At 43.3% G+C, this 11,924-nt stretch overlaps 1 protein-coding gene across 1 annotated transcript in view; it reads right to left on the bottom strand.

Moving 5' to 3' along the window:
- Positions 1 to 553: 553 nt before the first annotated feature.
- Positions 554 to 11,924, bottom strand: part of SLC9A6 (solute carrier family 9 member A6) — a 39,808-nt gene continuing 28,437 nt past the window's right edge. Inside the window, exons 13-16 of the mRNA XM_075573216.1 lie at positions 10,602 to 10,632; positions 9,544 to 9,623; positions 7,143 to 7,248; positions 554 to 5,045 (exon numbers count right to left, since the gene is read on the bottom strand). Of these exons, the coding sequence (XP_075429331.1) occupies positions 4,776 to 5,045; positions 7,143 to 7,248; positions 9,544 to 9,623; positions 10,602 to 10,632 (487 nt within the window). The 3' untranslated portion in view covers positions 554 to 4,775. The remainder of the gene's footprint in view (positions 5,046 to 7,142; positions 7,249 to 9,543; positions 9,624 to 10,601; positions 10,633 to 11,924) is intronic.

The raw sequence follows: 11,924 nt of genomic DNA, 5'->3' as shown, positions 1-11,924 counted from the left end.
CTTACCTAAGTGCTCCAATTATAAATCTGTAAAAATCTTGACTGTGTGCCTAACGAAATGGCCGCCTTCTAACTTTGTGCTGCAGTCAGAAATGCTTCAGCCGATATGTAACATTTTATTATTAAGTGTAACACATTGTTACAGCTTTCAGGGTAATAGAAAGTCTGCTGTTTGGAACACAGCAACAGATATGTTTGTGATACTTTGCTGCCAAAGGGCAGAGCTCGAAAAGGTGTGTGTCACATACGGTTTCAAAAGAGGAAGTGGATATGACTTTCTAAATGGTTGCTGTAGCAACCAAAGGATGATCAGTACATTAAAAATGGCATTAGGAGTTAAAAAAAATAAATGCACAGTATTATCGAATACAACAGAAAGGATTTATTTAAAAAAAAAAAAACATAAGATTTCACGTTTTCTGCTTTAACCTCATGAGCTTTGGTTTTGAAGCTCTCTACATATTTTAAAACAGTCGTTGGTTTGGAAAACCGTTATTTCTGAAAGAGCACAATAATATGTATTTTTTTTAAAAATGTAAAGAAGGATGCACGTGCCAAGTGTAATTATTCATTTATTAAACAATTTGCTATACTACATTTCAGTCACTGTACAACACAATACACCAAAACATAACTTAGTTGTCGACTTTATACATCCTCAAAAAAAAAAAATAGTTAATAAAAATTGAAGTGTAAATGATTTAGCAAAACCCCCCCAAAAAATAATATACAAGATAACACATTTTTACACGTGAAAGTAACACCAGTAACTGCCAGAGCGTCTGTCAATGCAGTATTACCCAATGCCAGGTGAAGGGTTAAGAAATACACATGATCTTTAAAAAAAAAAAATATTCTTTATGGCATTCCTGCATAGTAGGAAAGAGACAATTAGTAAGTGAAACAGAACAGCAAACAATGATGGAGCAGGTATTGTACAAAGGTGACATAAAATAACATCAGTGTTAAGCCATCAAACTTAGTGGACGGTTAATAGGCCTGTGTTGACTATCCCTTTATCAGTGCATGTTACAGCTCAGGGGCGGGCAACGCCTGTCGTCAAGGGCCCCCAACAGGTCAGGTTTTCAGGATGTCCCTGCCTCAGCACAGGTGGCGCAGTCTTCGAGCCACCTGTGCTGAAGCAGGGATATCCAGAATACATTGCCTGTTTGGGGGCCCTTGACGACGGGAGTTCCCCACCCCTGTTATAGGGTGCAGCAATAGGAAAGTAAAGGGTTCTCTCTCACTGTGCCAGCATTTAATTGAACTCCTATGTCTAAAGATGTAGGCCTATGGGACTGAAGTGAACCAATGGCAATAATATAAACAAACAAACAAACTGCAATAATAGATTTAATGTGTTAAATTCAAGTGATTGATACCTGTTTAATAGATCAGACACATTTTTCCCCACTTGGGAACCTGGTGCTCGAGATAATGGTTATCGCTTTCTAATCTCGCTCATGATAAAATGCTTTTTTTGTCGCCACCTCTTTCTTGGGCAATGGGCCAGCCTGCTACTACTACCCTTTCTTATCCTTTGAAGTTAATTAGGATGCCATCATAAGCCCAACATCTTAACGAGGGCCCAGTCATTCAGTGCATGCGTTTGCTAATCATTTTTCTTCCATGAAACCATCCCTCGTGAGCACACTCACACAGATCTGCAACCCTGCTTGCACCATTATCTCTTGGCATACAGTGCTTTCACTGCAGCTAAGCATTCTGGGAAATGGCATGCAAATGCACACTCCGTGCCAACTGCTTCCAATCCATTCCATGAAACTAAATCCTGGGGCAGAACGAGGCACCTATTAACGGACATGAGATTCCTTCATGTATGTTTTGTTCATGAGCTTCTGAGATCCCACAATTAAGTTCCTTAGAGAAAGAAGCTTTTGAGACCTTCCTACAACTATGGTTGCAAAGTACACGTATTGGTTTATTAAAAGCCAATACTTCCTGTGAAACAAAAATCAACCTTCTGGATCAACATGGCTTGCACACCTGTACAATCATTTCGACCGCGAGTGAAAAGTGCCACTAAAAATAAATTCCTATCCCCTTGGTCACCACGTAACTTGACTTTCCTGAAATGGCCCAAAGTTTGGGCACAACATAAACGGCGCTGTACCTGCAGATTAACACAACTTTGCAAATGCAATAAACATCAGCGAAACTGGGGGACGCAAAACCCTCAAACGGCTGCAAGTAAACTCAAGCAATTGGAAAGAAAGGGGCTGGTCATCTTTTCGAAAACTTTGACAAAACGATCCCTACGGGAGAGCGATTACCCCGATGCTAGCCATGTCGGGGTAAAGAACAATCGTTTCCATGGTAACAAATGAAACACAACTTATCAGTAGGAAACATGGCGCGTTTATTGTGCCACGCATGGTAACCATTCCCGTTCGGAATTTTAACTTTGTTCATTATTGAGACCTATTTATCTTCCTAGCCGTGGCAGAGCATGCTGTGGTCTTATTTCTCTTTCACATCCTTCAGATTAGGGTTGTTGGAGTTTGTTTCCTCTTTGTGCGAGAAGTTTAAAGGGTAAATTATACTAAAATAAAAGCAAGAGAGACTAGTTTTTTTATTTCTTTTTTTAAAATAAAAATATTGTGCAAGGCTCCAGCTTTATAAATGTTAAAGTATAAATTGTACTGTACTCTTCTTTCTGAAAAATACACGCGAAAACGGTTTGTTTTTTTGTTTTCTTTTTTTTTTTAAATAAAAAAATATGTCTCTAATTAAAACAGGAAATTACCTAAACCCTAATTGCGTCATCTCGCCTCTAGTCTCTGCTTTCATTTACACAATGCAATCAGTAATGCCAAATATACAAAGGGAAACATCGTCACGGAAATTAAAACAGAAGGCAGAGAAAATAGAAAATCTATATTCTCTCTGCGTTTCATGTACCTTTTGCTTTCGTTCATAGTGCACAGGTGAGTGAGTACCTGTTTACTCTTCAGTTTGCGCTATGAATAAGCCCTTACGAAAACAGTAATACCTTTGAGGAATGAGGAGCGGACTGCTTGCTACAGTGATCGAACACAAGGCAAGAATGTAACCCCTTACACTAGGGGTTCTCCACTCCAGTCCTTTAGGCTCACCAACAGGTCAGGTTTTCAGGATATCCCTACTTCAGCACAGGTGGCTCATTCAGTCCTGCTTCAGCACAGGTGGCTCAGACTCAAAGACTGAGTCACCTCTGCTGAAGCAGGGATATCCTTAAAACCTGACATTTTGGGGGGTAATGGACACCTCTGCCTTGCACATACAGTATTCTGTACAGTACCAAATTAACGGTACAGAACACTGCTCTAATAATTTGTAACTGCAAGCTGGACCCACACCACTGATACTAGTGGGTATAGTACCTTGTTCTTTGTGTATTATTTTTTGTACCTACAGTTTGTGGCGATACACTTTATATTAATCTGACATCAGTTTAAAAAAAAAAAGAAAGAGCACTTCTAAGTTCAATTTAAATTCAAGCGATTTCACCAGGAAAATACACTCGCTGCAGAGCAAGTAAAACGGAGCTATGGCCAAAAAGCTACGACTTCTATGTAGAGAGGAGGGTACTTTATTTAAATTAATAATGGCTGCAGAGGCCACTGTCAATGTGTAATGCCATGTGACATCCTTTATACCAACAGGAAAAGGGTTAGAAGAGGGGTGGGAAAAACACACGTCAACAAGGCAGACCTAACATGGGTCTTTGCCATGCGACTACTATACTGTAGGTTTTTATGGTTCTACATTCATTATTGAGCTTTTCTGTCTTGGTAAGTATGCTGCCCTTGGACAAGAGCACGCAACACAAATCATTATAGAAACATACTCGGCATCCCTTTATAATGCTGCATTTTTAAAGAATGTGCTGGAATTCCCCCCCCCCCCTTCCCCCTCTTAGTATTACATTAAAACCCAAAGGGGAGTTTCATATTCCGCCCGTGTAGCGTTGCGAAATTCTTCTGTGGAATGAGAACTTAAAAATAAACACTCTGGTATCCAAAGCCTCTTTCCTTAAAAACAAGTTTTGGCTGGAACCTCTGAAACTTGTCCTTTTCACTGCCTTAGAAAGAAAAAAAACCAAAAAACACCCCCCTCCCCCCCATCAACATTAGACACTTTCTGGCTGTATGTGTTTCACAGGAGAAGCCAGACAGGCTCGGAATAGCTTACACTAGCGGGAAATGTGCGGTTTGTCCGTGACACAAACAATGCTAAAAGAATGAGACAAATCAGCCTCAATGCTTCAGGACAAACCCAAATTCAGAAAAGTCACCACATATATATTATCAAAGTTAGCAATCTGTCACCTAAAACAAAATGAAGGCAAATTACTGACCACCTAAAATATCCACATCGATCCAAAAATGAAAGACCGCCCCCCAAAAAAATTTCAATCCCGCAAGCAATATTTCAAGTAACAGATAAATGAATTGGCCAGAGTTCCTTCAGCAATTAGTTGAGGTGCTGGGATGAATTTTTCTTCCAGACCTGCTCTTTTGTGCAAAAACTTCGCTTTCTCAAACGGCTTCACTTAAAGTGCAAATCAAATTTCTCAAAACAAAAAAAACAGCTTGATCTTCATGAACCATGGGCCTCTAAAAAGAATACATGTATATTCTTCCAGTGACATGAATAACATTTATACAGCTCAAAAACAATCAGAGCCATGCATTAGGTTTTCCGTAGTACAATATTTCGGCATGATAAGAATACATGAAACGTCATCAACGCAGCCAAGGAGATTACTACAGATTACAGGCCAGGCCTCTTGTTAGCTGGCATGTTCATGGGAGGCTCAGAATCATCCATGGGAAGGACCAGGCGTGTACCCCTTATAACAAGTTCGTGATCCCCAAAGGTTAACTCCCTATCGAGCGCCTCCTCAGAGTTGTTCCCGATGCACCTTCTCGAAGTGCCCGAGGGTATAGGATCGGTGTTCACCGTTGAATCCCCGTATGTTAAACTGATGTCTCCGTCATTCAAGATGAGATCAGAGTCATCATCCTTTAACTGCTCCTGGTTCTGCAAATTAAAGGGGGGCGAGGGAAAGTAAGCTCACCGTCAACATAACTTTTTGTAAAGCTGCCTTAACTATTGGATGGATGTACAGGTAGTCCTCGTTATCCAACGTTTCACTTTACAATGAATGGCATATGCAACGCTTTACAATGCAACCCTAAGGGCCGTTTTTCGACTCTGGAATGCGTTATCCAACGCTCACCGCTCCTAATTAACATGGGACTCACTTTACAATGGTTTCACTATCCAACGCTACTTCCAGAACGGATTCCGTTGGATAACCGAGGACCGCCTGTATGTATGTATGTTTGTATGTATGCATGTAGTCCAGGTACATATTGCTCCCTAGCAGTAATACATGTGACATAATATTTATATGTAATATTCAACAGCAGAGCGTCTCTTAGGCCTCGTCCCCAGTGTTAGCTGCTGCGAGCGCTACGGCGTGTGCGGCGGGAACAAGATCCGCCCCTCTATGGGGCAGGGCCAAGTAGCTGCCTGCGCGCGCGTGGAGAGATCGCGATGCGCGACCACATTTTGTAAAGACAAGATTTTTGTCTTTGCTAGTGGCGACAGAGCGCTGGCCACGTCACGGCGGCGGTTCAGCCAATGAGGGCGAACCAGCCGCGTGATGTCATGGCTGCGCCAGCGCCCACCCCCACGTCACGATCTCCTGCAGCTCAACCGCAGGTCGCGGCTTTCACACGTGCACGCGCCGCCAGGCGTGCGTGCAGCAGCGGACACGGAGGCCGTAGCCTAACTGTATTACTGCACTGGTCAATAAGTTAGTTAGAAATACCCCAGCCACTTCTGGAAATACATATTTTTCATTTTGAACCTTCCTGATTCCTGAGGGCGAAATGGTCCCACATTTGGAGACTGCTGTCCTTTTTATGCTGCTCATTAGGTTTAGTGATGGGCTGGTGATATAAAGAGGGAGGAAAGAGTAGAAAGAGACAAAGAAAACAGTTCTCTATAAAAGAGGTTGTAAAGTGGTAACGCTACAGGTAATAAAACCACCAACATGCCAGGGTTTCAGGAAAGCCGTGCTTCAGCACAGAGGGCTCAGTCAGTGGCTAATTGAGCCACGTGTGCCGAATCAGGGATATCCTCAAAACCTGTCCTGCCGGTGGCCCTTGAAGACTGGGGTTCGCCACTCCTGCTCTCGTCATGAATTTGTTATCCCAGGCAGATGCGGTTTCATAGTGGACCCTGGTCAACAATCACGTGTCCCGTAACTCTCGATTGAAAATTGGCAACCCTACCCTCGCTGCTGGAGAGTCAATCTATCCTGATGTTCCAGGAATGTGGTGTGGTTCGAAATGAACAAGACATAGTGAACTACACAGATCCAGCTGCCCAAGACTATAATTAATGGGTCTCCGGTACCACGGCTTCCTAATTCCAGCCATGCAGCTGATTTCTCGCTCTCCGTCACGGTTTATGGATATTTCCCTGTTGTTCAATACCACAACCCACCAAGCAGGAGAGCTACACAATTAAGAAACTCCTGTAAAATCTCTTATCGTCTCACTTAAAACTATGATTAAAAAAGGACGTTATTACACATTTTTCCCGTGTTGTTTCGGTAAAAACGAATGTCGCTTTCTTTGCTGCATTAGAGCCAAGATGCCATGGAGGATTTTTTTTGTTTTTTTGCCTTGTTAAAAAAAACTCTGCTTAACATCAAAAAGGACAAACAAATGAGTGAGGATATTAAAGAAAGCTCGATCTTCACTATGTGTGGCCTTAGAAAGAACAAACACGTAAAGAGAAGTTGAAATCTGCATTAGTCTTTGTTCTCCTGCACACAAAACAAGTCATTTAGGAGGTTTTCAACTCCGGTCCTCAAGGGCCACCAACAGGTCAGGTTTTCAGGATATCCCTGCTTCGTTTGTGCTGGTGCGCTTTTGGTCTCCTTTTTCCCTGTATCCCTGCGTCAGCACAGGTGGCTCAATCAGTGGCTCAGTCGAAGACTGAGCCACTGATTGAGCCACCTGTGCTGAAGCAGGGATATCCTGAAAACCTGACCTGTTGGTGGCCCTTGAGGACTCGAGTTGAAAACCCCTGAATGAACTGGATCTCTCTGGCCATGCTTACTTCGTAGGCTTGTGGGCTCGTGAGACATCTTGCAAGTGGTCCACAGCAACTGGGTAAGGTTGTCGTAAGGGGTGGCCCGCTGTGCGTCAAGAGAGGTTTCAGATAGCTGTTCAAGTTAAGGAAGAGTTATTACATGGTACGCAGAACTGTATGCAAAGGTGGATTTACTACAAGAAAAATGTTCGATTTTTTTCTAATGCAATACTTACTAAAACTCGTATTTGTAAAAAAAAATTAAAAAAGTTCAGGTAACAAACGCATTAGTTCTGATTTTCCACTGGTCATATTTAAAATGTCCGTTCCCGTGGCTTGCCCTCCTTAGTAAGTATTCATTGTTTTTTTTCCTCTTTGTATAGCGCTGACAGTATACGCAGAGCTCTATATAGACAGTAAGCTCCACTGGGCAGGGAAACTCCAGCAAAAATTACATTTTGTGGTGCCTGGGGCACAGGGACATAAAGTGACTTGCCCAAGATCACAAGGAGTCGACACCGGGAATTGAACCTGCTTGAAACTCGGTGTCATTGTTTCCAGCCAGTGCCTTTACACACTGAGCCACTACTTCAGCCAAACCTAGGGCAGGCTAGGTGGGCCAAATGGTTCTTATGTGATGTCACATTCTAGGTTTCTCCTTCCCTGCATCTCCACAATGTTATCCTGCCGTCCTATTGGTGTTTATCAGTGTGCAGCCGATTGTGAGCATTGATTTGTGCCACGGAAACTTTTATACATCCCATTATATAGCACGAAGCCTCTCACCCTTTAACTTTAACTGTACCGCAAATAAATATACCACTTGTGAGCACATTCACAGCCCAAGCTGATTGGAACCAGTGAGGACTTGTAATCGTTCCGAAGTGGTAAATAAAACCCATACCATGTGTGGGCTATGCAGTGTTTTATGATAAGTTAATACTAATTGTTTCCGTTTAGTGTGGAGTTCGTAAAATCCCTCCTTTATGTGCTCAGTGGTGTAGGTAATGAGGTTGGGAAGAAATGCAGGATCCTCATATCTCTGCAGATGTGACAGGGCAGGTTTGGGAATGTCACTTATGTGTAACAGTTTTATTAGGCGATCAGTAAAAAGGTGAAAGGCGCTAGAAGTTTGTGTTTCAGAGTGGCACATGTTTCATTCAAGGTAAGTTTGGCGAGTTTACATTTCAGGATTTGTGCTGCATGCGTCGGTGAGCAATTTGGGGGATGGGTTCAAGCAAATAAAAATACCGCGTGTGAGCACATTCACATGTCTGACAGGTCTGCAACCCATTATCTCTTAGCATACAGTGCTACCACTGCAGCCAGGGATTCTGGGTAATGACATGGAAATGAGCAGTGTCACATTTTGCTTCTAATACATTTTATGAAACAAAACTTCTAGCGCCTTTCACCTTTTTACTGATCTCCTAATAAAACTGGTTACAAATAAGTGACATTCCCAAACCTGCCCTGTCACATCTGCAGAGATACGAGGATCCTGCATTTCTTCCCAACCTCGTCACCTACACCACTGAGCACATAAAGGAGGGATTGTACTAACTCCACACTAAACGGAAGCAATTAGTATTAACTTATCATAAAACACTGCATAGCCCCACACATGGTATGGGTTGTATTTACCACTTCAGAACGATTACAAGTCCTCACTGGTTCCACTCAGCTTGGGCTGTTCTCGGTCTTCCAGTATTCAAACACCGGCAGTATCTAAAGCAGCGGTAGGCAACTCGATACACATGGGGGACCTTGAGCCCTCTCAAGGGCCGCACATTACCCAACATATATGGTGCACGGCGAAGACTATCCCCGCTGTTCTTCTTACACAGAGTTAGTGACTGGCACAGGAGAGGAGCGGGGCAGTATTTATCAGGGCACTGTTATTAAGCAGCTGAGGGAGCGTGGGAGAAGCTACGTTCCACACCAAAAATATCTCCGCTCCCTCTGCACTGGGGAGAAAGGGAGAGTGGGCTGCTGGGTTGGCTAGAGCAAACTTTTTGAGCTGCGTCCCCCTGTCTGCTCCCCGTCACCTTGGTTGGCGGCGCCAAATGACGCCGCGGGGTCACGTGACTCCGTTGCCATGGAGACGGACGTGTGACGTCACTCCGCACGACACCGTGGCTATAGTAACGCGTCTTACCAGCTCTGCAGAATCCCGGTAAGTGAGTTGCAGAGGCCTCATGCGATCACCCGGCATTTAATTTAAACACCTCAGGGCCCTCTGCATCCGCCTGCGCCCCCCAAAACAAATCCAGCGCCCCCGCCCATCACTTTGCGTACCGCTGGCCTAGAGGTTGGGGGCCGCAGGTGAAGCCTCCGAGCGCTGCATGCAACCCACCAATGATCTAAAGCCTCCCCCCATTGTTCATGTTCCTGCGGGACATATAAGACATTAAAACGTGAAGGATACTTGTGATCAAAGTTGTACCACATCCTAAAAAGCCAGGCGCTCTCCGTTTTGGTGCTTCTCCGTTCACTCTCAGGAACCCCCTGCAATAAGAAAGTTAGAAGGGTCTCCGATACAAATCGTGAATGGAAATCAGCGCGTGAGCACAAATAAGTGGTAGGTACATTGTAAGAGTTTAAATGGAACAACACAAATAGCTGGGGAGGTGGTGGGGGTGGGGTCGCTTCGTGCGTATGGCTGTCTCCGGGTGGGTTGCAATGTTTTCCCTGGGAAAAGAATTGTGTCTGCGCACTATATAATATATAGTATATTAAATGTGCATCTTTGTACAAGTATATTTGCAAATGCATAGTACACATTCATGCAGTGGGTGCTGTCGTGAATAAATTCATAGATCACATTTTGTTCTAAAACATACACGCACATTTAGGGGGGGAAAACAAAAACGGCAGGAAATTCAATATGAAGAAAATATTTGTGGAATTATATGGGTGACCCCCTCAGATAAATTGAGGGCTGTACGTGTCCTTGTCACTGTCATCAAGTCACATTGTAAACACTGCTCTGGAATTCCGCGGTGAATGATATGGGTGCATCTAAAATCCTATAAACTCCCCATACTATCAGATTACTTGACATACTGCTTGTGGAATGCTGTGTGATTTAATCATATAGCAAATAGGGGCAAACTTGTGGTACGTTTGAAGACCACGCCCACTGATCCATTACATTATTTTGTATTGAGAGATTCCTGCATTTTTGGGGGATGATATCCCTAGTTGTGTTGATCTAAAAATGTTCACATACATCATTCACATTCTTATTTTTCCAGTAGGCGAAAGATGTTTCATTTGCACCTTTGCGTTGTTCCCCTAATTCTAATAGAAAGCCGTGTTTGGTGGCGGACCTAAAATATGTTCCCCGTCCCTTGCAAGACGCAGAGACATTAACATAAAGGAAAGTTTTGCCTCTAAAAATTAGGAATACGTTTCTGGTTTTAGTCCGTACACATCAACTCACAAACTATGCATCACAAACGTATTAAAACAAGCAGTATTTACCAATTGGTCATGGTCTGCATCCACGCCGACCCTGAAAAAGTTTCAGAGATGAAATAAAACAAACACACAAGAAAATAATCCCATTTAAAGCAGCAAAACATGTGAAATCTTGGGCTGCGTCCATACAGCCTTCGCCCGCGCGGAGGTGCGCGCGTCCTTGACGTCACCTGCGTGAAGCGGGGCGTTTTTTGGACATGCTAGACGCGCCGTCGGGGGGGCGTGTCGCTGGTTCGCCCTCTTTGGGCGAACCGCTCACGTAACTTGCCCGTCGCGCAGAGAAATCATTTTCAACTGATTCCTCGAGCAACGCGCGCCCCTTATGCCCTCTGTATCACCTACCACCCCCCACACAGTATACAGATTGCATTCTAACATTCATAAATGCCATACATAGTGCGATGAACACGAACAGAGAAGAGAAGGTACCTCACAGTCTGCACTCGCATTTCTGGGGTGTATTTTAAAACATCATTTTTAATAAAAGTATAATATTAGTTTAAAAAAAAAAACAACAACAAAAAAAACCCACTACTGACTTTATTGATATGCTATTTGTAGTTAATTGTGCATCGCTATTACTACATATAGTTAATTAGGAACTGTGAACTAAAGATGGTTTTCGATGTATTTGCAGTAGTACGGGTGTAACCAGTGTAGGTTTTCAATGCATCGCTTGACCACTGCACAGCTATGCAGAGAACAAGCGGAAAGTGACACCAATGGTCAAATGTGGACAAGCATGGAATTCTATATTTAAATACGGGTAAAGTTTAATACACACTTTCAAACATCCAGAAATATGCTTTAAATACATTTATATGGATGTACGGCATGTAATGATGCATTCATTAATTAATTTATAACAGCATTGATATAGCGCCTTTATCCCGAGAGCTGCACTTTAGTTAGTAAAACTTGTTTGGTTGGTGGGCAGGGGAGGGAACGTTATGGACCGGGCTTGGGTTGGGAGCATTTAAGAGCTTGCTTGGTTGGTGGACAGGGGTTGGGTCAGGTCTCTGGATTTAATTTGGTCGGCGGCACAGTGATGGGTCGGACAGTGGTGTCAATTGGATCTATGAGGTGGGTGACTTTGGAGGGGCATAATAATGAATGTTTACACTGAATAAACCCACATTTGTTTTTATTTTTGCATACACGTGCTGCTATTGTAGACCTATTAATTGGTGTATTACTCGCAGAAATAAAAATGCATCAACATATTGTATGCAGCCCCTCGCTGAACACCGACTCCGTTAGCTGCAAGGGAGTTTAGTCTGTTCCACAATGAGCTGGCCCCGTTCTGTGGCAGATTAACATTATATC

This window comes from Ascaphus truei, chromosome 16 (assembly GCF_040206685.1).
Source record: "Ascaphus truei isolate aAscTru1 chromosome 16, aAscTru1.hap1, whole genome shotgun sequence".
Classification (NCBI taxonomy): Eukaryota; Metazoa; Chordata; class Amphibia; order Anura; family Ascaphidae; genus Ascaphus; species Ascaphus truei.
This window is presented reverse-complemented; position numbering and strand designations above follow the sequence as displayed.